The sequence below is a fragment of the Ziziphus jujuba genome, chromosome 8 (assembly GCF_031755915.1).
Source record: "Ziziphus jujuba cultivar Dongzao chromosome 8, ASM3175591v1".
Taxonomy (NCBI): domain Eukaryota; kingdom Viridiplantae; phylum Streptophyta; class Magnoliopsida; order Rosales; family Rhamnaceae; genus Ziziphus; species Ziziphus jujuba.
In genome coordinates this window covers 1,684,846-1,712,260 of record NC_083386.1, presented here as the reverse complement: position 1 = coordinate 1,712,260, position 27,415 = coordinate 1,684,846, and the positions used below count along the sequence as shown (strand labels likewise).

At 32.7% G+C, this 27,415-nt stretch overlaps 5 protein-coding genes across 15 annotated transcripts in view; 1 reads left to right on the top strand and 4 right to left on the bottom strand.

Annotated features, from left to right (window-relative positions):
• Nucleotides 1-27,415, top strand: part of LOC107412845 (transcription factor MYB33) — a 216,149-nt gene that overhangs the window by 154,112 nt on the left and 34,622 nt on the right. The window lies entirely within an intron of this gene.
• On the bottom strand, nt 73-2,915 carry LOC107412844 (histone-lysine N-methyltransferase, H3 lysine-9 specific SUVH1). 6 transcript variants are annotated; one of them, XM_048470036.2, is made up of 2 exons: nt 2,658-2,915; nt 73-2,510 (listed from the first exon to the last, which is right to left on the bottom strand). In XM_048470036.2, the coding sequence occupies exon 2, from the start codon at nt 2,330-2,332 to the stop codon at nt 254-256; it is 2,079 nt and encodes a 692-aa protein (XP_048325993.2). In that variant the 5' UTR covers nt 2,333-2,510; nt 2,658-2,915; the 3' UTR covers nt 73-253. The 6 variants fall into 6 exon arrangements, with proteins under 6 accessions (XP_048325993.2, XP_015876149.2, XP_015876151.2 ...); XM_016020663.4 differs by having other exon boundaries at nt 73-2,461; XM_016020665.4 differs by having other exon boundaries at nt 73-2,450.
• Nucleotides 4,271-10,745, bottom strand: LOC107412824 (CO(2)-response secreted protease). Its single transcript, XM_048470936.2, has 11 exons — nt 10,449-10,745; nt 10,151-10,269; nt 9,967-10,064; nt 9,585-9,740; nt 7,376-7,487; nt 6,684-7,221; nt 6,514-6,614; nt 6,086-6,328; nt 5,702-5,816; nt 5,306-5,519; nt 4,271-5,039 (listed from the first exon to the last, which is right to left on the bottom strand). The coding sequence occupies exons 1-11, from the start codon at nt 10,650-10,652 to the stop codon at nt 4,489-4,491; spliced, it is 2,451 nt and encodes an 816-aa protein (XP_048326893.2). The 5' UTR covers nt 10,653-10,745; the 3' UTR covers nt 4,271-4,488.
• Nucleotides 13,417-16,670, bottom strand: LOC107412843 (protein NCA1). 2 transcript variants are annotated; one of them, XM_016020662.4, is made up of 8 exons: nt 16,470-16,670; nt 15,993-16,288; nt 15,583-15,835; nt 15,266-15,411; nt 14,741-14,828; nt 14,498-14,641; nt 14,087-14,236; nt 13,417-14,004 (listed from the first exon to the last, which is right to left on the bottom strand). In XM_016020662.4, the coding sequence occupies exons 2-8, from the start codon at nt 16,247-16,249 to the stop codon at nt 13,936-13,938; spliced, it is 1,107 nt and encodes a 368-aa protein (XP_015876148.1). In that variant the 5' UTR covers nt 16,250-16,288; nt 16,470-16,670; the 3' UTR covers nt 13,417-13,935. The 2 variants fall into 2 exon arrangements, with proteins under 2 accessions (XP_015876148.1, XP_015876147.1); XM_016020661.4 differs by having other exon boundaries at nt 15,993-16,304; nt 16,470-16,669.
• LOC107412823 (pentatricopeptide repeat-containing protein At2g19280) lies at nt 17,224-20,654 on the bottom strand. The gene is made up of 2 exons (XM_048470549.2): nt 20,223-20,654; nt 17,224-19,656 (listed from the first exon to the last, which is right to left on the bottom strand). The coding sequence occupies exon 2, from the start codon at nt 19,627-19,629 to the stop codon at nt 17,416-17,418; it is 2,214 nt and encodes a 737-aa protein (XP_048326506.2). The 5' UTR covers nt 19,630-19,656; nt 20,223-20,654; the 3' UTR covers nt 17,224-17,415.

Below are 27,415 nucleotides of genomic sequence, written 5' to 3'. Positions count from 1 at the left end.
GGACTAGAAAACTTTCTTACCTATCATCCCAATGTAACTCGAGTAAGTTTTGCATCTAACAAGCTTAGAATATATCAAACAGAGATGATTTTTCCGTACGCAAGATATGCAGATACATTAAATAGAAAGATTAGAAGGCAAAAATAGAACTTTCAAATTTTGCTTTACAAGCCTACATAAGCGAATAAGCATGTTATGTCATGATCATGTTCAATTGCACCATGCTTATTTGATTGTACAAGTACCTCGAGGATCAGGTCAAATGACCCCGGCATTTTGAAGATCCACAAAGACATTTCTTTTTCCAACGAAATGGATTGCTATTGTCAGCTTCGCTAGAGGAGGAAACACCATAATCATAAGTCAACTCTGTCATAGGAGGGATGTGCCTGATTGCAAAAAACGCAATATGGATAGAGGACTGGTTGTTGTGCTCGTACAGAATAGGTTGCCAGAAAATATTTGGTGAGCAACTATGATTTATGAACCTCGCAACATTTCCAACATTCTTGGAACTAATAACCAGCCGAGATGGAATTATGTAATCCTCATTTGCATCATTAGAACTCTCCTCTCCCAGTAAAGCAGGTTCGTAATTCCACTTGAATGAATCACAAACACGGGATGTATCAAAAACATATTCATCATTTTCAATTTCCTCCCTATTTTGCATCAGCTTAAATTTGTCTATTACTTCACCGGCATACTCACAAATAAAACTACCAGCACGGAGAGGATCCAATGACCGCAAGCCCCAGCCCCTATCCTTTGTTTTAAACACTTCTAAGTGGATCTTTACACCACTCTGCGAAACTCGATTTTTGCAGTTTGGAAAGCATCGACATGAAGGACCACATTCATGTATCAATGGCTTCCGACTCACTAGAATCCCATTGGCAGTAAATGGAAAATCACCTCCACTGTTCTGAATGCATGAGCAACTCAGATCGTTCGGGACGCATGCACTATTGCAATTGCAGCCATAGGAAGTGTGTACTAAATTGAATGATACAGGATACTTGATAGTAGGGAAATATGTAAAATATGCAGGCCCCTTCTCATTGTCGACATCATTTACAAGCGAAACAGGTATACTTTCAGACCCTGAAGTTATGTCCTGCAGAACAACTCCATGTCTCGATGAGAGACCTTCCTTCCATTTTTGAATTGACCTCCAAACTGTAAAGGCACCAGGCTGCCCAGGAATTCTTTCCAATTTGTACTTGAACATGTTGCAACCCGATTTCCCCTTCTCTACCCATGATTCTTTGACTTTGTATAGGCCATCATAGATATAGATCTTTGTTGTTGCACTATTAAAATCCTTCATACCCCGAATTACTCTAACTTCATTGGCACGATGCAAGCTAGTTTCCAAAGCAAGATTACCCCTTTCAAGCTTCTGATCAGCCGCCTGTTTCTCTTTACCGCTGCTCATTCCACCATGACCACTATAAATCAAGACATCACTATCCTCTACATCATCATCATACCCTCCTGATGAAACAATGCTCAAAGCCACAGGGTCTTCTTGCAAATCTCCTTTGAGACTCATGTAGTCTATTCCAGCCATCGATGGAGCATGTAATCCCACCACACACATCTCCATTCGGAAGAAGAAAATGTCACCAATCTCAACTCCAGGCACAGCTCCAATTCTCTTATTCATGTTTGTTCGAACCTTTTTGGTCATCAAAATATTGCCAGCTTTCAAATCTGGACGCTTGATAACCGCATTGGTAGATTGCTTGGTATCTTCAATTTGGCTGAGCCGTCTACGAACGGCATCAAATGTCAGCATCACATAATTAACCATTTCCCTATTACCATCTTCTCGATTAAATGGACTGATACAAACAGGAAATTCAGAGCTAGCCCCCCCTTTACTCAAGTCAATGAGTGTTCCAGACTCGGAGTCTTCACGCTTCTTCTTTGGCTTCCTTCGAGAGGAACCAGAACCTTGTGAAGACCCATTATCATTCCCAACAGATCCCTTCGCATTCGAAGGTCGCCGGGCAAACAGGAAACCAGCATCCCCATTTGTATCCATTGTTGAGTCTACATCACCATTCAACCCCTCTGGAAAGTGATTTGGGTTCCTATACGACCGAATGGGAGCTGGTATGGGACCAAAAGTAGGATGCATAGGCGGTGGAGGATTTTCTTCATTGAGATCAGGTGGGTTTCTAGAGCCCTGTGGTGCACTAAAAGGGTAAAAGGGAGCAAAACCGTGGGGAGCTGAGGGTGGTCCTTGAGAGGCATTTGGGAATACTGGCTTCAAACATCTCAGAGGTTTAACATCCAAAACCCTACTTTTATCAAACCCTTCCATTTTCAAACCCCTTATTTCTTTTTATTTATTATCTTTTTTTTCTCAGCAATCAAAAGATTCCCAACCTAAACACCCAACAAACTCGGCAAAACAAGAACTTCAATTTTCATCTTGATTTCTGGAAATAAACTATGCAATAATAATCAGAAAAGAACATTTAGGATCTAAACATGTTTATCTGCAAATAATTTAAAAAAAAAAAAAAAAAAAAAAAAAAAAAAAAAGAAGCAGAAATGAAGATCAAAAAGACAAATTTGAACAAGATGTAGAAATAAGCACACAAGTGAACAATAATTAAGGTATGAAAACAAAGAGTAACACTTACCCACCTCTCCAAAGACATCAATCCGATTAAGAAACAGAGAAAGATAAGATTTTTACTGGTGTAGAGCTTTATCTGGAGCAAAAAGGGTGATCTTTTATTTTTTTTTTTTTTTTTTTCCTCTCTTTCTCAATGAGTTTGGAAGTTACAGAGCTCCAGTGCCACAAAAAGTCTACTTTGGGGTTTCTAAGGAAACACTGTTTCTGTGCTGCTCGTGTTTACAGTGAGACTGAGAAAATTTCAATTTCTGGACAATTTTTTTCAGGAAAATGTGGGTTCCACTTTTAAATTTGGCTAAAAGTTTTAAACATTTTTTATGTCGTCATAAAATATCTTGTTATAGCTTCGTTTTTGCTTAGTGGATCTTCCAAATCTAGTAAATTGTAATTATAGACTGACAGAACGATAAAAATCAATTCAATTAAAAAAAAAAAAGTTAATTCTTAAAAATATAATTACTACACTTCTATTAAAATTTATACAAATTTAAAGATAATTTTAACCAAAAGTTTTCTTTTTCTAAATTCATTTTTTAAGACATTTATTTGAGAATAAAAAAATAATAAGTCCCTTAATAGATACTTAATACCACTAACCAAGGGATATTAAATTTTTTTATTACATTTTTAAGTCAATTTTAAAAACAAAATTTACCTAAAAACATGATGAGTAGAAATACAAATACACAAATTTACGTGACGTCATTTCGTTGAGTATTAAAGTTTTAATAAACAAATATGATAAATACAATATCATTGTTCTAACTCATTCACCATTGCACCATTACAAACACCACCTACAATTCAACTAATTGATACCGAGGCAACCTTTTTTTTTTAACATATATACTATGTTAGTCTCGTTTTTAATTCAGAAGTTTTTTTAATAATTTTAAACCTTACACAGATTTTGCATTCATGCCCTTCTTTTATCACCCATCAAAAAAAAAAAAAAAAAAAAAAACGATAATAATAATAATAATAATAATAATAATTGTTTCTCTCCTCACCAGCCCACCTGTCCCTCATATAGATATTGAAATTTATGTTTCGAATAATATGCCAGCATGATTTTCTTAGTTTGGAAGAGCTATACTAAATATAATATATGTATATTATAATATACATATATAAAATAATATTCACCAAAAATATATGTATAAAATAATAAATATGTATAGTATTAAAGATATGATGATGGCATTGATATTTCATAAAATTGAAGAATAAATTCAAGTCAAATTTCATCAGAAAAAAATAATAATAATAATAAAATAGAATTGTTCTCTTAAATCAAACAAAGCAAAAAAAGGGACTTTTTTTTTATTTTCCTTTTATTATTTTGGCATTACGTCTATTTTTGTATTTGCTTTTGAAAATACATTTTCCCCAATGATTTATGAGCATTGTCCTATGTAAAAATGTTCAACCTTTTTTTTCAAAAAAAAGAAAATTTGTTCTGAAATAAAAATGGACTAATTCATTTTATATATTTATTTCGATTTTGATTTTAAAACAGAAATAATAGTGCACAAAAAGCATATGGAAATCGTTTTTCACCAAACAGAGAATAGATTACTATTACCAGGAAAGAAAAAAGAAAAAGAAAAAAGGAAGGAGTAGAATACACTTCCTTTTCATTAAATATTCTCTTCTTTTTTTATTACAAGCTTTTATAGACACTGTAATTCACCACAAGCCTCTAAATTTGCTTTTGAAGAGCAACAAATTCAATTACCAACTACCCAACTGGTAACTGATTTTTCTCACAAAACAAACAGAAACAATTTTTTCTATAAAAGATGCATCAAAAATAAATTGATGCAACTCCTCTACTACTCAACGTTCACGCCAAAAACAACACGGACAGAGTACCGTTCACCAGACCAAGTAACTGATCCAAAATTGTATCCCTTTTGGGCCTTCTTGCCATCAAATGAGACTTGGAAAGAAGCCTTCTTCAAACCTTTGGTAAATATGATTTTTTCAGGAAAAACTTTCACAACTAAGCCTGGAGGAGACTGTACATTGGCAATGTAGGTGGAGTTGGCAGCTCCAACATTAGTCACAGTTCTTTTGATAACTCTAGCATGTTCATGGCGGTTGAGTTGGCTAATGGAGATTGATGGGTAATTGATGTTGGAGATGAATTCTTCAACAGAGGACTTGGGACAGTTAAACTTTATGCTTGACAGAGCTTTTATGGTCTTCTCTGTGTAGCCATTGAAACAAAGGAATTGAAGATAATTTGTGGTTGAGGTTTCAAAGACTAGTCCTGGATTAAGAGCTTTGAATGGGTTTATTTCTCCAACACCAACTTCATGTGGATTTGCAATGTAGTCTGAGCTATTTGTAAATGGCTTGCCCAAGTTGTTAAATGTGCTTGCTGCATTTATATGCCAATTCATAGGAAACAGAAGAAGAATTAATGGGAGAAACTTTCTTTCTTGTGCATATATACAAACGGTTGATAACAAACTGCTCAAACATAGATTTTTGCATTTAAGGATCTTAAGATATCAATACTCTAACACTCGAACTTCTTGAATAAGATATTTAGAAGTTTTACCATGCAACTAAATGAGAAATATCGTGCAAAGATATAGTAATTAAGAAAAATACTATAGCAGAAACTTTCTATGTGAGATATACCTGTTGTCATAAGTGCCGATCGGATTATAGAAGAAGTCCATCTTGGGCGAAGTGCCTTGATGAATGCAGCTGCCCCTGACACATGTGGGCAAGCCATTGATGTTCCAGATTTTAAGGCAAACTGAGACGGCTTCTTCCCAAATGGAACACTCCCTGGTTCGTTTTTGGGAATCATGGCAGCCAAAATGGACACCCCAGGAGCCATTATGTCCGGCTGAATGACAAATTATGTTAGGGAAATCTGAGATTTATATTGTTGTAGAAACATGTAACTTCTTTTATTCTAAATTATAAGAGCGCGACTAAAGGTTTGAACACATTTCAAGTGCATGGTAAGTTAATAAATGTATCTAAATATGCATATGCACACTGGGAGATGGAAGTGAAAGAAATTACCTTCAGAATATTTTCTGTAAGCCGTGAAGGACCCCTTGATGAAAAATATGCAACAACTGGTGCAGGTCTATATCTCGGAACTTCAACCGTTGGAAGGATTGTTGCTGTTGGTTTCCTGTTGTGAAGGCTTAGATAAGTGAGTATTATATAACATATTAGTAAAGAATTGATAAAATTTAAGAAATTCTTCCGAACATTATCTAAACCCCAAGAAGTAACTATCAAAAAGCTTAAAATTGATTATACTTAAACGCTTTATTTGAAAAAAAAAAAAATCATTGAGAAAGTAATAGAAACTGAGAGACATAAGAGCTTTCCGAAAAGGAAATTCTTTAGCAGAAGGAGTGTTTTTGAAATGAAGTGGCTTGAGAGGGTAATGCTTACTTGGTAGAATTAATGTACTCAAGAATCTGAGACCCTGCATCATTGTTAACTTGTGTAAATGCAAAAACGCCTGAATCAAAAGGCACTCCATTTAGGACTTCACTAATCACAATCACCCCCTTGGCCTTAGCATCTTCTACAACTAATTTCTTGACCCGCCTTGAAACAGTAGGGTCATCACCAGCACACACAACAATTTTGCCTGCTACTTTTTTTGGATCCAAAGATCCCGGATAGCAGTTCCTGCAGTATCAAATAAGAATTTAGGTTTATCAGAATCGGACAAGGAATAACATTTCCTTTTGACCATTTCATGACTTTAAATAGCAATTGTTTAATCAAAGTAAGAGACCTATGCTTTCATCAATATCTATTCCCTAAACATGTATAAGAACACAAATGTTAACAAGATTATGAATCAGAATCACCTTGCTTCAGACCCAGGAGTAAAATTAGCAGCCACATCCTGAGCAAACACAAGTGGATATGTCTTTTTGCGAGAGAGTTCCGAGAAATTAATGGCAAATCCCTAAGGAAAGCAAAAATATGAGAAAAACAAAAATATGGACAAACAAAGTGATAAGTTTAAGTAGTTTACTTTGTAAGTCTTCCCATTTCCAAGAAGCACGGAAGATTGGAAATGTCTGTCAATACTAGAAGCAGCAACAGTGAATATCCATGGCGCTGTGTTGCCAACAGTATGAGGATCAGGACCATCATTCCCTGCAGAGCAAACTACCAGGACCCCCTTTTCCTCAGCATGGAATGCTCCAATGGCAATTGGGTCATCTAAGTAATCAGATTCATCTAAGGAAGTCAGCCCAATGGAAATAGAGATTATATCAACTCCATCTTTAACAGCATCATCAATGGCCTTCAATATGGTGGCACCAGAGCAACCTTCAGATGCACATGCCTTGTAGCTTGCAATCCTGGTGGAAGGCAGCCCACCCCTTGCTGTGCCTCTTGCTAAGCCAAAGTAACTTGCATTGGCAACTCTTGCACCCCCTGCAGTGGATGCAACGTGGGTCCCATGCCCCACAGAATCCCTTGGGGACCCACTGGATTTAGATAGACGGCTCTGATTAGCCTTTGGTGTTAGTGGGGTTTCGTAGTATCTAGCACCTATCAACTTCCTACAAGCACCAAAATGAAAAGAAGTAATTCATAAGCTGTGTTTTTTTTTTTTTTTTTTTTTTTTTTTGACCAAGAAGCTTTGCAATTAGGATAATAGAAACATCATACATTGACATTTGCTCAAACACATTGCATGCAAGAAGAAATTGTCACCTGTTGCAGTTGGATTTCTTGAAGTCCTTCGCTGCCATACAAACTCCCTTCCATCTTGAAGGGACTTCCCCAAGTCCTTCATCATTGAAACTTGGAGACTCTGGCCATATACCTATATCAACAAATTCAAGTGAAAATGAATAGTCCACAAAGACATTGCAAGAAATTTAGTTAGTAAAATGTATAGAACTTAATTCTTCAATTGGGCAGCCTTTTGTTTTTTGCATGGCAAGATTTTGATAAACACTTGAATCCTGCAACACCTAGTCATTTCTACTAAGATTTTGCAGCCTTTCAAAAGCAATTGGTGTTTCTTATCAGAATGAATTTGTTTACTAACAACTGCTAAATTCAACATTTCCCCCATTGAATACTAACACCTTGTTGCCAACAATCATATGCCCCTTCAAAACATTCAAGAAATAATCATTAAAAAAAAAAAAAAAATTAAGCCCGTTCGAATTTTCAGATCATTTTGTGGTAGCCAAATGGATTTTTTTTTTTTTTTTTTTTTTTTTTTTTGTTTTTTTAACTGCCAAAGTAGTGAAAGGCTACTATGGATGGAAGAAATAACCAGCAATAACATAATGAAAGTTGGTCACACTCACAAAAATGCTTTCTAATTAGTCCTTACGCAGATTTTTGCATAGTTCTTACTACTATAACTTTTGGCTGAGATTTTTTTTTTTTTTTTTAAAAAAAAGGTAAATACTGTATGTACTCATTTGGATACTACACATATACATATATATATATATATATATATATATATATGTATATGTATATAAGAAAACAAAAGAAAGCATGTACCTTGATTAGATGGTTCGTGGGTATATGTAATGAGCAGATCTAGATCTCTGCTAATAAACTAATAATGTACGAATAATGGGACCGAAAAGCACATGGCATCAAAAAAGGTGGCCTGCCTTTGTGTGCTTGCCACGTGTGGTCTCCAATAAATTGAGTTGGGTCTAATGCTTTATATGGGACCCTCAATTCCTTCACTACCTAATCATCCCTTGCTTCTCAACAATTTTCTTCTTTTTTTTTTTTTTTTTTTTAAAAACAAATTTATTTCGTTTTAAAGAAGGAAGGAGTTTGGGGTATTATTCTGTTGTTCATATTTTAATACAAGGTTTGGTACCATATACTTGTGCATGGAATGAGAGAAGCATATCACTTTTAGAAAATGTCAATAACAAGATATTATTTTTCTTTTTCTTCAATATTTATTTTTAAGAGATTACATTGGGTCCAAGAAATTGTCAATTCTATCTGGAAATATTCTTTTTCCACCACTTATAATACCTATCAAAACAAAGAACATGTGTTTTCTTCTTCTTTCTTTTCCCTTCTTTTTTTTTTTCCTTAATTATTTAACTTTTGTTAACTCTGCACAACATAAGTCTAAAGGGCCTAGAGTTGGCAATTAGATAAGATAAGGAGGATTGCTTGTTCCCTTCCTCGTGGAAAATTTATTGGTTATATTTTCTTGGCAAATCAAATATTGGTCAATTTGAACTTAACAATTAAGCAAAGAAGAAATTAAACCGCATTGATCACTAAAGTTTATTTTGGTTGGTTAACGATACTATCATATAAAGCAGAATGTGTAACACATATAAGAAAGACAACAAATTATGTCTACATTTTAATAAAAGCAAACAAATAAAAAAAAAAAAAGGTATACGTTTTAATCTTTTGCCCTTTCGAAATACTCTGAAGACATATTGTTGTCTTCCATAATGATATAATATAAATTGAAATCCTGACCAATTATTTTCAAGTTTTTAATCCAACATTAGGGGGAAAATAGAAAAAAGAGAGGGGGAAAAAAAGAAAAAAGGAAAAATTGAAATCCTGTTATACTTTCTTGAAAACCTAAAGGTTAGAGTATATTTATATTTTTTTCCTTTTTTTTTTTTTTCTTTTTCGGCCATTTTATCATGTAATATTGCTCTCTTCATGAAATCCTATACTCCCTTAGCAGAAAAATAAAATAAAATAAAATCCCCTACTCCAAGCATGATATAAAGAAAATAAAAAGCAACAATATAAATTCCAACCTACAAAACATAGTACAAAGCTCCAACTCATAGAAAATAAAACTTCATGAATTCAATAAAAATCAAGATATAGAATAACAGAACAAATATAAAAGTAGAAGTTAAAAATGGAGAAGATAATGAAGAGGGTATTTAGTATTTACCAGTATCTACAACCCCAATAATAACATCACTTGAGAGATTGTCAAGAAACTTCTGGTTGGCCAGTCTGCCTGCTCTTCCTTCCACAAAGTCCCATGAACGTGTTGTGTGAAGTTGAAGCATCTTATCAGCAAATATTGATACCACTTCACTATGACCTGCTTTCATCCATTAATTTCTCATTATTATTATTATTACTACTAAAATTACCACGGTACCCCTTGATGTGATCTCAAAATCATCAACATCACATTTATTAACCCATCATTATGTCTCCCTTTGTTAAAAAAGAAAAAAAAAATTGATAATGAGAAAAAGAAGTGGGAAATAGAACAGAGGAAGAGACAAACTAAGAAAGAGAGAGAGAAAGCTGTAAGAAAGTACCAGATAAGACAGAAGCTTCATAGTCTGTAAGCATGGCAGAGAATCCTCTAAAAGCATGGTTGTAATTGTGGATCACTGATATTCTCTCACTCTCTTTGCTGTCCAACAAACCAACACAAATTGGTAGTTCAGATAGCTAGTTTTATACAATTAGATGTTGATGGAGACCATGATGATGGTGAACCTGGGAATGATGGAGGAGAGCATTTGTGAATAAGCCAATTCTGCAACTTGCTGAGCATCTTCTTCTCCATCTCCATTTACTGATGATGATGAAGCTGCTCCCATATAAACCACATAATGCTGCAAAAGGAAAACACATTTTTCAGCCACAAGTTCTCATTAAAGAGATTATAGATTTAGTTTATAAAATTCTTCAACATTTTCTCATGTCAGCATGTTATCTTTCCATTTTTCTCACCAACCAAACATAAATTAAGAGTCAGATTGATAGAATTTGACCATAAACCCCCTTAATTTACCTTGGGAATCTGATTTGGCAAAGGGGTGTTAGCAGAGATGAGATGCCAATGCCATGGTAGAGAGACAAAAAGGAGCACTAGTACAAGAAAAGGAGTCATTGAAGATTGGAAGTGAGGTGTTTGTGAGCTGGTTTGTACTCTGTATTTTTCTTGGGGAATTATGGGGTTACATATAAGAAAAGCGTATGTAAGCCCCTCCTCCATTTATAGGGTGTCAAAAATGCTAAAGTTTCATACTTTAACATAAATTAATTAACAAGCATGAGCCTCGAGATCCTTAAAGCATACACGTTGATTTTTTTTTTTTTTTTTCTTCTTGTACAATCAACCCTTGATTCTTATTTGTTATATGTTAATATCCTCAAGAGATAACGTTTTGCCATTTTTTTATTGCTGGATTACTGTAATGATCATTTCTCAATTGATTATAACAATCTCATTCCTACCATTGAGCATTTGATTACTTTTAATTAGCTTTTTAGACTTCACTCACTGCAGGTCCTTGTGGTAATTATTAGCCAACTTTATTACCTTTAAGTTGAAAAAGCAAAAACAAAAAAACAAAAAAACAAAAAAAAAAAAAGAAGGATAAATATTGGTTAATTGAAGATTCAGATGGTTTTAACTTGGCTATAATAAGATTCAGACGGGTCTTAACTTGGCTATTATACATACTAAATTGGATGAAATTTTTCTACTTTTCATATAATTTTGATGTGATTCATTTGCTTTCTTCTATTTTATGTTTTTTTTCACATAAACTTAAGGACTGAAATACCAAGTACTCTGTAGTACCAATTCCTAAGAACGTAATCTAATGAAATTGATGTTTGGGTTATATTCTTCATTGTCCTAAAATGAGAACAGGAACTGGGGGAAAAAAAAAAGGTTGAAAATTGTTCAACAGAGAAGAGTATCAGTAGAAAGAAAAAGTAGATAACAAACTTGAATAGCAAGTAAGAGTGTCTCTTTTCCTACAAGAGAGAATAGGGAAGTTGGGAGTTTTTATATCTTTCATAAATTAATGGCCATGTGTAATTTTCTTCTATGTTTCCTTTATTCTCTCTCTCTCTCTCTTTCTGCCCACTAGTTTGCTCTCCTTTACGCAAATTTTTCAGCTTAATTTATAATCTGCTTTATTCTTGGTGTTCTCTTTTGTCTTTGGCCATTTAACAATTGAATATCAGTGTTGTACAGACTTGCAAGAGGAAGCCTCAAATATGCTTTTATCAAAGTTGTAGTATATATCTTTTTTATTTCTACACGTGTTAGGCATCTCAATTGTTATAACTCCAAATCCAAAAACCAAAATGAATGACCAATAGTTGACTAAAGTAGTGGTAGGATGACAAGCAGAAGCCAAACAAATACAGACCGAAAAAAGGAGCAAAGTGGTAGGGAATCACAGTGATTACAATCATTACGATGTTTGCCTGCAAAAAGAGAATTTCTGTCATAACAGTTTTTAGACCATTTATCTCGAACCAACATCGTTGATTGATAGTTGAAACCATGTAATTCATTCGAACTTTACACTTCAAACTCGACAAGGGTTGTAATTCAAGCTTCTTGCTAATATATATATATATATATATATATGAAAGAGGTACTACTGAATTTGCAGCCAAGTTAATCACTTTCAGGCAACCTCAAAAATGATATGATCAAATTTCAAGGGTTATAACTCAAGCATATGCTGCATGTTAGTAATATCGAGGTCCATTTTCACGCAGCAAGAAAAAATGTTATATGGTCTACAACTTCATTTAAAGCCTGTAAAATTTGTCAAAATTATTTGTAAGATGAGAATGAACAAATTCTTGCATTTGTATAAATATTGAAGAGAAGAAGATCAATTACTAAAAGGTGGTAATTAAGTGTATATCTCGTTTCATTGTAATATTATTTAAATTTAAAATCTCCCTCAATCCTGCTTAGTTCTTAATAACCACCTTAATTTGCCTAAGCACAGGAAACAAAGTCTTATAGCCGTACTGTGTAATGATCATGAGGGAAACAAAAAATTTGGTGTATTTCGCACAGCCTTTTGGTTTTTTTATTTAAAATCTCAATATAAAACTTTGAGAAGGGTAAAATTTTGGTGAGGAGGAGAATACTGAGTTTTTGAAGCATAAGAGTCATTCTGTCTTATTTTTGTCCTACTTAATATATAAATGTACACAAAAAGCCTTGACATCACCATCAATACTCCCGGAAAAACAATAGAAGATAAACAATTTCATATATCCATGCAATCTTTCTTTGTCACCAAATTTTATTCTCTTTCATATATTCTTCAGAATGTCCTGTTTTTTTTAAGGTTAGCGGAGTCTCATTATTGAAAAAGTTATTGTATGTTTTCCAAAAAGAATTTTGAGTGTCTTACATGATAATGGAAACATGTATATATAAAAATGCTAGTGTATACAAGTTGATTAATATTTCCAATAAGAATGAGTAGGCTCGTTTGGTGTCAACGTATCAAAAAATGCATCTCTTTGGGTACGGTTTGGATTGTTTTAGTGTCATTTCCTTAAACCCAAAAGGGTTTGACCTTACATTATCAGAGGGATGAAAAAGGACTGAAAATTGCATTCACATATGGAGAAAAATTTGCCAAAATTTTGTAATATATCCTCCATTTATGGAAACAAAAACTGGTTTCATCCTATTATATTATAGGTTACAGATAGAAACCAAATTAGGATTTTCTTATTTTGTTATTATTCTCCGATTTTGTACTGGTTAAAACAAGGAAAATAAAATCATTTCACAACTTTTATCCCTTCACCATTATAAACTCCAAGATTTCAAACCTTGTGTTGTTACTCTCACTTATCCAAAGATTTGACATCCCCGTAAAGATCATCAACCAACTCATTTTCTTCACTTAAAAATCTTTTGTTCATGCATATTAACCTTTAAATTCGTAATCCACTTATGTTTCAAAAGAGGAAAACGGAGTAACTGTCTAAAATAATTACATTGTCTAGCCATCAATTATTAACTGTATTAAGTTTATTACAACATGGTAGGGAAATTCCCCGTAAATTACCATCATTCATATCGGAAGTGAAAGGAACAAAAACAAACCAGAACTACAAAACCCAAAAACCAAAAAAAAAGAGAGCATTACCATATGGACAGCATGCATTTTAATGGTCTCAAGGCGATAATACAACCAAGAGTAAAGAGTTGTATGTTCAGCAAGAAAGTAATTAACAAGCTAATTAATCCAGACGAAGTAAAATACAGATTCCTAATCTACTTGCTATCGACGTCGCCATCCAGACAATTCTGTTATATACAACCGATTGAGTGACAATCACCAGTAGCTGAAGATTACGAGTGAAATAATATCCAGCGCTTGTCTTGAGAACCATAACTCATATCTTCCAGTTTATTGACAACAGAACTGAAGCTCGTATGGATATTGATGCAAAGCCTATGCCTACTATTCTCTCTTTTTCACGTGGAAGACCTGGACTTAGACAGTTAGATCATCCGCTTGTTTCTCTGTAATTTGGCTTTTTAGGAATTCCCGCACCGAAAGAAGCTGCATTAAAACAAAATGTCAACTCACAATTTTCAAGATCTAAAATGACTTATAAATTATTAAGCAACTGGAGAAACCTTACCCTTGGCTCAAGACCGGCTTCTTCAGGCTTCAATGTTAAAGATTCCAACAATTTTATGGCTTCCTGAAATCCACCAACCGCCACATCCTCATTCCGTATATTCCTGTCCACGTCCGCAACTTTCGCAAGTGAGACAGCAACATCCAAAATCTGTTGGCACAGAAGCAACATACAAAATTATAGAAAGCACATTACAAAATTATAGAAAGCAAAAGTTAGGAACCAAAATGCAAGTAAATCTTCGCATACAACCTACATATTTTGTTGTTGTTTTGCCTAATCACAATGTATGGGGTAGCACATTTACATTTTAGGGTCCCCCCCAAAAAAACAACCCAAAAAAAAAAAAAATGATAGTTGACAATGATAACAAGTCTGATTAGTAGTTGCAAGAGGAAAGAAGTTGCTAACCTGGGAAGCATTTGAATCATGCTTGATAGCATCACGTCGAACATTTAAAGACCGGAAATAGAAAGATCTTGCAGCTTCCAGATCTCCATCATAATATTTAAGATCTCCAATTTTATTGAGCGAAACAGAAAGTGTATGTGTAATCTACGAAAGAGTTAACAGAGAAATCACCACAATTATGGATGCAAAGTTAGATATGTAGTGTCAATATCACACAGATAGTAAAGGTTGTGATACATTTACCTCCAGGTCATCTTTTGGAAGCTTTGAAAGAAACTCAACACTCTCTTCAAAATAAGCGACTGCAGCACCAGCATCGCCAGTTGCTCGACTGCAACAAAAGTGCAGACTTAAGAATTCTCTCAAATAATCACATTGCAATATAAGATAATTTCAATTACACATTTGTAGTTAACATATAAGGTAGTTTCTAACCCGAAGTTCATAGCGTGTTATATTTAGCTTAACACCCCACATCAATGTTCCCAAATTTCAAGGCAGTACTAGAATTATTATCAATAATTATAATTTTGCTGCTGCTAATGTTTACTGTAAGGATTAGGCAATTTATAGTTTTAGCAAGGGCTAGTATCCTCACAGGCATATCTCAACCAGTGGGTTTAACATACAATTCCAATATTGGCACCATTTGAATGTAAACTTTTAATGCTATCAACAAACATGAAATGAAATTTAGTTAAAGGCATATAAAAATGCAAATATTGCTTAAGGTAGGATAAAATCAAGTGTGAGAGACAGATAACGGACCAGCAATCACCAAGCATACCCAGAACTGCTCCAAGCTGAGAACACAACTCAGATGTGTTACCCATCTTCCCTAACTGATCTCGGATGTCTTCTGCACAGACACTGAGTCTTGACTTGGCACTTTCTATATTCTGAGCTCTAAAGGCCTGAACCCAAACAATGCCAATTCATGAGTAGAGAAACACTAACAGAACATGACCAAGCAAAAACAGAAATCTTCATTAAAGTATTTGACAAAGAAAATATAATTAGAAAAATTGAAATAAAAAAGTTAGAAATAAAAATAGAATGCAAAAAGGAGGAAAGCAAAAACTGACCCTCATGGCTTGCTGGACTAAGAAAGCTCCTCTCTCCAAAGAAACATCCTCATAAATCACTCTTTTATCATTCTGGGTCTCAACCTTCTCTGTTTCCTCTTCATTCTCGCCACCACCATCCATATGGGGCCTCTTAATTCTAGCATGACCTTCAATGAAGCGATCCACTAAACTCTGAAGATTCTCATTATCCTCAATCTTCTCAATGTCAGCCCCACACAACGGACAGTCCTTAAACCGTGATACACATGCTCTATAATTCCATTCCCATTTCCACAATTTTTTTTTTTTTTTTTTTGAAGAAAAAATAAGTAATAGCTGAATTAGCACAAACCCAGAATAATTCAACCGATAATTTAAATAATAATAAAAAAATTGAAAACAGGTTGAGAATGATGGGCAGTGATTACTTGCAAAATGAATGAGAACAGGGCACGCATTTGCTGCATTGAAAAAGAAGAGCTTGGCATATCATGCAGCTGAGAGGGCCGAGCTTGAATGTTTGAGAATCATACCCAAATGGGCATTTAGCCTCTACCTTCTGCTGTTGCTGTTGTTGTTGTTTATTGTTACTATTAACAACCGGACACGCGGGTTCAGAAGCCGGCTTTCTTGAAGAACCGTCGTCTGGGCGAGCGGCTTTCACGAATGGGCAAACTGGGGTCATCTTCTTCCTTCCACAATCAACAACCCCCTCTTCTATTCTCTACCACACAATGAAACTAATCGAAATTTTCCCCCAAAAAAAAAAAAAAAACAAAATTTAAATGTTACGAAATACCCTAAAAATATAAATTTTATTTAATTAAAAAAAAAAAAGTTGCTCTGGTTTCTAGTTGGCACTGAAATATATTAAATTTGAAGATTAAAATAATTAAAGGTTGCACCTTGGAATCGAAAACGCCCTATAAGGATTTATCTATAGGATTGGATGTTGGGGGATGCCCGCTATCAGTGGCTAGAACGACGTCGTGGTGTTTTGCTTCTTGTTCTTGGTCCTCTTCTTCCTGTTCTTTTATTATTCCTGTGTGCTTTAAAGATCGGTAACCTGATCGTTTTGGGAAATGGAAAAAACATAAAAACTTGGAATTATGAATGGTGGATTTATTTTTATATCCAATATTCCTATTTTCTCCCTCCTTCACTTCTTTTATTTCGGAAACACCCATCAGTCCGAACCCCAAATCAATTGTGCTGCAACCGACTCACCAAAACAATTAACTAAGCTCTGATGAAACACTTCTTTGTTCTGGGCCTTTGGCCCACCAATTCCCCCAAAAAATTAAATAATAATTTTAATTGATTAAATAAATTAAACACTAATTCATTTCATCAATGCCAAATCAACATATTTCTTCATTTTAACAAGCTTCTTTATCTAAATGACTTTAGTTGGATGGTTTATTGAGTATTTCTAAGGAATTGACGATGTTGGCCAAATATTAATTCAATAAATTTAAGTGATAAATAATTGAGCAATATGCATATAAAACTTACCATTTCAAAGCTTCGAACTTAAATTCCATTCTCAATGACAAGGTAATTATTTAGTATTGAGAAGGTAAACTAAGTTTACTAATCACCTTATTACCCGAGGGAAAATAATAATAATAATAATAATAAATAATAAAAAATAAATAATAAAAAAAATTGACCAACCACCTTCAGTCAGTAAATTATATTAAAATAGATCTCAGTAGTTATATTAAAATAGATCTCTTGTTCAAAGATCTATTTATATGAATATTGCATAAATACAGTTTTGAGTTACAGAGACTATGCATTCTGAAATAATATTAAAATTAATAATTAATAATACAAAAACCAAAAATCTTAAACTAATTTACAACATTTCGCCAAAGGATTCTCCGAGGCAAATGAAGTTTCCAGGCCGCCTGGTTGCTTTATCATTGTTAAATATTCATCAGTATCAAAATCAATACCGTATCTCAGAAGTATTTCTTGCAGTTTGAAAGCTGCATTTTCTACAGGATTCTTAACCCATTTCTTTTCAAATCCAAGTATAAGTGCCTTATGAGAAATGTTATTCGGAAGGATACCGTGTTCGACCATCGTACTTACCAAGTTGCATGCTTCATCCATGTTTCCTACACTGCAAAATCCATGAATGAGAATGTTGTACAGTCTAAGGTCTGGATTTAATCCAATGTCAATCATATCTTGGAACAAACGACGGGCTTCTTCCATTCGACGTTCCCTGCAGTATCCGTTGAGAATCGCACTGCATGTAACAACATCGGGTTTCACACGATGCTCGCTCATAGAGTACCATACAAGAAAAGCCTCCTCAAAGTTGCCCTGTTTTGAAAACCCATCTATAACATTAGTAAATGTTACAACATCTGGAGAAAAACCCCTTTCAATAAGCTCATCAAGAATTTCACCCGCCTCCTTAATAAATCCTCTCTTTATAAGACTATGAATGAGAGTATTGTATGTTACAACATCAAGGCAGACATTAGAAGATTTCATTTTACCTAGAAGCTCAAAAACCTTCTGTAAATGCCCCTTCTTCCCATAGCCATCCATTAAGGTGTTGTATGCAACAACATCAGGTTGTAATCCCTCAGTCATCATCTTATGAAGCAAAGATTCTGCCATTTCCATGTTTCCAGACTTGCAACAAGTATCGATGAGTAATGTGTATGTCGTCACAGATGGTTTAGTTCCACCTTTTATCATTTTACCAAAATATTGAAAAGCTTTCTTCATATCTCCCGCTTTACAGTATCCTCCAACTATAGTAGTGTAACTAAAGCAATCTGGCAAGAAACCCAACACAGACATCTCATGGAAGAGCCTTGAAGCTTTTTCCATGTTACCATCCGAACATGACTTTGAAATAAAGCTATTGTACACAAAAATGTTGAGTGGAAGATTAAAAACCTTCAATATATCGATTGCTTTCTCCATCTCTCCCACTTTACAGTGACCATCAATAACTGAACTAATTAAAACAGGATCTGGTGAAATACCCAGCTGCATCATCTTAAATAATAAGGATGTGGCTTCAAGTAAACAAGACAATTTGCAAAGTGAATCAATGATGATTGTATATGAAACAACATCAGGTTGAATCCCATAATTTTTCATTTCCAAGAGCAGTTTCCAGCCACTTTCAATATTATATTCACTACAGCATTTATGAATGAACAAGCTAAAGATAAAAGCATTCAAACTCATTCCTCTGCTCTGCATAATTTCCAAGAATTTCCATGCCAATTCCAACTGCTTTGATCTCACTAATTCGTTCAGTAGTTTATTACACACCTGAACTGAAGGAAAGATGTTGAGGTTCTCCATTGCACATGTCAACTTAAGAGCTATATTTACCATGTTCTCCATAACATAGCAGTTGACAAGCATGCTACATGCAGTTTCTAAAACCCTTCTTTCTGTATGGGTTTCACACAGGATTTTCAGCAGTAAATCACACGATTCAGCTTCACCGAAGTTTCTGACTAGGTGCAGTATCTTATCCATTGCCCTATGATTTATGTTCCCAGAAACCAAAATATGTATCATTCTACATACTGTTCGTATCGCATGCTTTGATCCAGAGCAGCACTCTAACCAATTAAAGAAGTACAGAGCAAGCGTAGCATCCAAACTCTCCTCATACAGATCATTTATAATCCTAATAATTTTGATCTCATTTAAATCGATCCTACACATGAAAGAAGTTATATTCCATCCACGATGTGTAAGTATTGTCATTATTCTTTTCATGTCATGATCTTCTGCTTTCAAATTATTGAAAAACAATGAATTTTTGTCAACAACCTCAGCCACATCTTTTCTGCTAAAAGAAAACTCATCATATTCATTATATCTGGCCAAACTGGATTGGGCACTAAGCATCATACCATCATCATCAGAAACCAAATCTTCAGATATCAGGCATACATCCTTTTGAGATATGGATGACAACGCTGATTTCCCAAATGAATAATATCTAAATGTCCTCCTAAGTGCGAGCTTCAGTCGTGTAGAGCATATGTTGACAATCAAGGGCAAATTCTTCATGAACAACCTTGACACAGCAAGTGATAGCTGAAGGACGACAGTTAAAACAAAGAAAAACCCTTTCAACCAAATGCGACATATACTCTTCTAAAAAGCATTGAATGGAATTAGAACATATGCAAAAGCGAAAACCAGTTGAAACAACATGAAAGGCTTGATATACATGATATATTTCCAAAACACAAATGATAGCATACATATATCTATATACATGAGTGATTTTTGGAAATAAACTAATGGGGTTCCCATATGGCCCTCCTTCAGTGTTTCTAACTGTCCTACATTGATATTAAGTCATGAAATAAGATCTCCTACTACAGAATCTTTCTTTAGTAGAAAAAAAAAAAAAAAGTATATATATATATATAGATATATATTGTTTTCTTGGCAAGCAAATTAGAGAGGTGAAAGGGGATAGAAAAGCTTGAGGACAAATAGCTCTCTAAAAAAGTTCCGAAATCCCATACTCAAAATAAACAGCTCATTATCACTTTCACACAAGAAATATTTAAAGTAAAAGTAAAAATTAAAACTTGAGCAAACAGCTCGTTATCGAACCCATTAAAAAAATAATAATTAAAACAAAAACTAACCGGTGCCGAGAAAAGCCGCAGAAGCTGTGGAAAATGGAGGAGGAGAAAGTGGTTCAGTTGGTTGGTTCTAACTCATAAGGAGGGCTTAGTTGCCATTGATTGGTTGGAATGAGGTTAGGCAGGCCAATAACAATGGAGAAAAGCCCAAAAACTGCCACCGCCGACGACTGTGAGAAACAGTAGGAGGAGACAAAGAGACAGCAGCTTTCCATAGATTCGGGATTCTTCTAAGCACTTCTATTTTCTGCAACCGCAAGAGAGGGAAAATTAACGATTTACTTTCTTCCAAGTCCAAAGGAATTAGTGGCTGCGCCTAATGAGTTTTGAGTTGCTTCTTTTCTTTTTTATGATGTATCACCGTGGATTCTTAATCATTCTTTCTTAAGGAATTTGGCCCAGTACCCTACGCTAATGAAATTCACCCATTCCGTTCTAAATTTTTTTATTTATTTTGCCTTTTTATTTTTTAATATTTCTAAATTAGAAACACCAATGAAATTCACCCATTCCGTTCCAATTTTTTTTTTATTTTACCTTTTTATTTTTTAATATTCCCAAATTAGAAACAACTTTTCAACCATTTATATAGTTCTTTTTGTAGTGATGTATAACAAAAGAATATATATATATATGTATATTACATAGTATGAAATTAAATGAATTAAATTTGCATAATTCAAATTAATATCCACTATTAATCATATTAATAATTCTATCCACTGATAGTAAAAAAAACCTTATGATTGTGATATCTCTTTTCTTTTGAAAAAATAAAATAGAGAATGTGATATCTTCAATACCAAAAATGAAAATTAGTAGAACCATTTCTCACATCACTAATATCCAAGATTTAAAATATCCGATATTTCTTCAAAAATTTTTTGATATTTTAATTTTTTGAAGGGGTCGATATAAAATTTAGATTTGACATGGAAATGGATAAAACTTCTATAATATCCATGGAAATTTCTGAAATTTCACGAAAATTTTCATGTCTGAAATTTCACGAAAATTTTCATGGAAATTTTCGTAAAATATCTACATAAACTCCTTAATGATTTGGTTAAAAAATCTATAATTTCCATAAAATTTCCATGAAAATTTCAAAAATATCTATGAAATTTTTTTTTTAAATTCATAAATATTATTGAAGAAGACAATTCATAATTTTTTTAAAAATTCTTAAATTTTATTTTTCATTTTTTTTTAAGAAGAAGACAATATATCATTCAATTATATCAATCAACCAAATACCATTCATGAATTTCTTATACCATGGGGTATCTTACAATAGTATTATATAGTTTTAAAATTAAAAAATTAATTTTTTTGTTAGAGAATCTTAGTACATTATTGTATAGTTTTGAAAAAATATTTTTATGCTGGAGTTAAAAATATATTTATGCTAGAGAATCTTAGTACATTATTATAGAGTTTTGAAATTAAAAAATATTCTTCATAAATGTGTGTTTGACCATTACTTGGGCACTTTCTTGTCTCTATATATTACACTTGCTTGTCCACTTTCTTGTTTTTGCATAATTTCAGGTGTCTTTTATATTAGTACATCATTATATAGTTTTGAAATTAAAAAAATATTCTTCATAAATGTGTGTTTGACCATTGCTTGGATACTTTCTTGTCTCTATATATTACATTTGCTTGTTCACTCTCTTGTCTTTGCATAATTTCACGTGTCTTTTATATTAGTACATCATTATGTAGTTTTGAAATTAAAAAATATTCTTCATAAATGTGTGTTTGACAATTGCTTGAACACTTTCTTGTCTCTATATACTACACTTGGTTGTCCACTCTCTTGTCTTTGGATAATTTCACATGTCTTTTATATTTTACCAGAGCCAATATATATTCTTCATGAGTCATGAGTGTGCTTTTGATTATAAAATATTCCATGGAAAAAAAAAATTCACATTATTATTTTATTTAAAGAGCAAGTTTGATGCTTTGTTCTTGACATTTTTTCTTATACATATTTTCAGTTCTCACAAAATTTCAAGTTTTTTCATACAACTTCTTTGGATATCCTTTTTACAGGTTAGTTTCTTTATCTTAAAAAAAAAAGAAGTTTATATTTACTTTTATACTTTAAGATCTAAATTCTTTAATTCACTTGGATTATTGTTATTTGAATTATTAATTGTAAGCTAATTAATTATATATTAACATATGTATCTATCTCTATATATATATGGTGAAAATGTAACATGTATATATGTATAGATATATATATATTAATATGTAGTAATCATAAATGATTAGATTTACAAATCCAAAATTAATATATACCTTAAACTTAATGTATGATGTGTGATTGAAAATATAATTGTTTTTTCTTATTGGATAAAAAGCATAACTTAAAAAATCCACTTTATCATTTAATTTTTTCATGTTATCTTCTACGTAAGCAAAACTTCATAATATAATATGTTAAAACTTATAAACAATAAATAAAAACTTGATTAGAAAATAAATCTTATACATATATATATGTCGGCTAGAATATACATTGTTAAAGTATATTAAATTTGCCTAAATATATTGGTTATTTCTTTTTTTGCTTTGAAAATATTGGTTATTTCTTTATGTAGTGTTTTGTCCCTTTTCCAATTGTAAACATCTATACTCAAGGCATTGGAGATCTGTAAAGAATTATTTTCGTACCAGGTACATTCATTAAAAATGAATTATTTAATTTCAAAGATCTTGATTTTTTTGTTATACTAAATTATTTTTCATAGTTATAAGAAAATATTTTAATCAAATATCTCTATCCAATTCCGGTCAAAAATTCAAATATATATATATATATATTCATAGACAAATATTAAAATTGTTATTATTACTATTACTGTTACTCTTATTATTATTATTATTATAGGATAATGGCTAGTGGAGGAAGCAAATGTGATCTTACATGGGAACATGTTTTTCCAATTGAAGTAATAAAAGTGGAACAATATGCAAATATTGTATTCTGTGATGAAGAGTGGTGGAGTAACACGATTAAAATACCACCTTAGTGGTATTAATCCTTCACACAATGTACAACCTTGTGGTCAAGTGCCTTCTGAAGTTAAAAAATTCATAATAGATTTGTTAAAAGGAAAATAACAACGTAAGATCAAAAAAGCAAATAGAATGGAAGAGATTCGTGCAAATTTACGAGGACAACTGCATGCTGAAACATATGATGTGGATGATGAGGATGATGATGACATAGCATATACACCTGGGATGGATCCATATGAGAAAAATGATTATCGAGAGGCAATTCGTGCTTCTAAACAATCAGAGTGGGAAAGAAGTCATCTCTACAAAATTCGATATTAAGCTGAAGGAAGTGAATCTAGCAGTCATGCTAAACCTGCAGTACAACGAACACAGAGTCTTAAAGATCCACAATCAAGATTTGTTGCACCAAGCTTATACAAGTCCTCTCAAGCAAAGCAAAAAAATAAAAAATAAAAAAAAAATTCTGGAGGAAAAATAAAAGAAGGTATGGAAAGAATAATAAGTAAATTTTTTATTTATGAAAATTTACCAGCAAATAAAGCATCATCCCATCATTTCAAGAATTTGGTAGCAGGATGCCAACAAGCAGAGCCAGGTATAGAACCTCCAACCCCTTATGAGATCAGCACAAAATATTTGGATATGGAGTATGAGGTAGGGGTGGGCAAAATCCAATCCAACCCGTTCAATCCGCCCAATCCAATCCATTTTTAACGGTTTGGATTGGATTTTTACATCAATTGGATTGGATTGGGTTCAAAATATTATAAATTGTATGGATTGGATTGGTTATGGATTAGAAATATAAATCCAATCCAATCCAATCCAATCCAAATAATATATTATATAACTAAAAAATTATATTTTTTTTATTTTTTTATTTTTATATATTAATTTTAGAATATTTTTTTCATTTTTATATATTAGTTTTTAAATTTTTTTTCCATTTTTATATATTGATTTTTAATATATATATATATATATATATATATATTTTTTTTTTTTTTTCTTTTACATCCCCATATCCCAAATCCTAAATCAAATTGTAAGTTGTAACGCTAAACTAAACATTTACCTTTGTTGCCACCCACCACCAGTCCATCACCATCACTATAATATATATATTTTTTTTACATTCCCATCATATATATATTTACATATATTGTATCCAATTGTTACTTATAAATATATATATATATATATATATATAAATGTTTAAATATAATTTATTGCTAATTTTATTGTTTTGATTTTTGTAGAGCTTACAGAATCAACTAAAATTAGTGAACCTGTCAACGTTGATTGACTTATGATTTACCAAATTTTAAAGTTAAAAAAAAAAAAGAAATTATGCATTGATTCTTGAGTGAATGAATTTTGACGAATGTATTATTTTACATTATTTGTTCTAACAATTTTAATTTGATTTTATAGGAGTGAGATGATGACATTAATGTTTGCTATTTAATAAGTGCGTGATGTGTATCATTTGCTACATTTTCTTCTTTATTTTCCATTGTAGACTATGTTGTATTATTCTAATTGTATTTTATGTTTGGATAATTATAATTTATTATTTATATTTTATATTTGGAAAATTTTTTATTTGTATTATATATTTATAAATTAGTAAGTTTCAAACCGATCAACCAATCCAAACCAAACCGATCATAAATGGTTTGGTTTGGTTTGGATTTAATACTTCAATGGTTTGGTTTGGATTGTAAATTAGAAAAACCGATATGTATGGATTGGATTGTATTTCGGTCCAAAACCGAACCAAACCAATCCAATGCATGCCCACCCCTAGTATGAGGAGATAAAAGACCATGTAAACAAAATGAAAGCGAAGTGGGAAACCTATGGTTGTACAATCATGTGTGATGGATGGACGGGTCCCACCAGGATGTCTATTATTAATTTCATGGTTTACTCAAAAGGAAGCACAGTTTTTCTAAAATCTATTGATGCTTCAAATCAAATAAAGGATCATAAATACCTATATGAGCAATTAAAGAAAATAATTCTGGAAGTTGGGAAGAAAAATATGGTACAAATTGTAAAAGATAATGGCTCTGCATTTGTTAAAGCTGGGAAGAAATTGATGAGAGATTACAATTTGTACTGGACTCCATATGCAGCACATTGCATTGATCTCATGTTTGAAGATATTAGGAAGAATGAGAATGTGGCTATTGTGATCAAGCAGGCTAGAGCAATCACAACTTACATCTACAATCATAATTGGTTGCTAGCAAAGATGCGTGAAACTTGCGAAGGTGACATCATTCGTCCGGGACTTACATGATTTGCCACAAACTATCTTGCGCTTGATAGCTTAGTTAAAAATAAAACAGGACTTAAGCAACTATTCACATCTACTGATTGAACTAATCATAATTATAATGCTTCAAAAGAAAGCCAAACAGTGAAAAATATAGTACTTAATCATACTTTTTGGGATCAAGCACATAAGGTGTGTCAATTATTTGAGCCTTTATATAAGTTTTTACGTATTGTTGACATCGAAGTTTATCCAACAATGGGAGCAGTGTATGAGTTGATGCGAATTGTTAAAGAGGAACTTGACAAAATGCATGGTGCAAAGTGGATATTAAAGATTATCAATAATAGGTGGGATAAAACCTTAAAGCATCCATTACATGCAGCAGGTATGAGCTCATAGTCAATTTATATAAAATATGTTAAGACTTTTATTTTTTTGTTAATGTAAAATACTTTATATCTTTCATTATTTATCTCTAATTAAACTAAAATATATATTTTTTTCCCTTTTATATAGCTTATTATTTAAATCCTCAATATCAATGTAGACCTGGGGTTGGAGAAAATTCTAATCTTATAAAGGCTGTACACGATGTCTATACTACATTGGATCCTAAATCAGTCGCAATTAGCCAGTTTGGAAATGAGGTATAATGATGATAATTTATTAACATAATATATTTTAAGGGTTTATAACTTTATTTTATTTTATTTTACAGCTTACATACTTTAAGGATGCAAGGAAAGGATTTGCAAGACCAAAAGCAATTGCTTCTAGAAAAGAGATGTCTCCTGGTAAGTTTAAACATTGTAGTACGTGAATATCAATTGATGTAATAGTACAAATATGTAATCATATAATAATTATTTTGTAACAGTTGAATGGTGGGTCATGTATGGTGATAGTGCATCTACAGTAAGAAAATTGGCATTGAAAGTTTTATCACAAACAGCATCATCCTCTGCCTGTGAAAGAAATTGGAGCACTTTTGCACTAATACATACAAAACAAAGAAATAGACTAGCATATAGTAGAATTGAAAAACTAGTCTATTGTTATTATAATATGAAACTCAAGTTGAGGGATATGGAAGCTGAAAAAGAAAATCATCAAGACTTGGATCCAACAATAATATTTGAAACTATAATGGAAGATGATGATGAAGAGGGCAACCAAATATACCAATGGATTAGAGATGTTCATTTAGATGATCATGAGGGGAATCCTGATCCAAAGATTGTTCAACAAGCTGAAAAAGAAGGGATAAATGTTCAAAAGTGATTACAGAAAAAGTAAATTCTAGTAGTGGTGATTCATTTCAAAGGCTTATGAGAGAGTCAACTAGAACTACTAGTGCTTTAGCTCCATCAGGTGGTATACATTCACAATTTGAAACTCTTAGTAGTCACTCTAGCTCCAGTGGTGATGAAGATAACTTCAATAAATTATCTGAATTAGAAGGTAGAAAAGGTAGGGGCCAAAGGGAATCACCAAGTCAAGAAGTTGGATTAAGCCCATTTACTGGTGAACAATATTACACACATGCAACACAAGATGAAGATCATGGGAGTAGAGATACAGGTCAAGGATTCGGTGCTGTTGGAAAAAACTATACACGTAAAGAGAAATCTATGACGGAGATGTCACAACAAGAAGAAAATTCAATTTCTATGAATTTTGGATCTATGAGGGTTGGAAGTCATTTTCATAACCCTTATTCAATGAATAATTATGGAATGTCATCAAGTAGCAACTCATGGGTACCATCTCAAACTCAACCATCAAAGAGTAGTAGTTATGCACATAGTCAACCAATAATGCAAGATCCATATGGTTGGCATATTAATAATTATATGCAAAACTATCATGT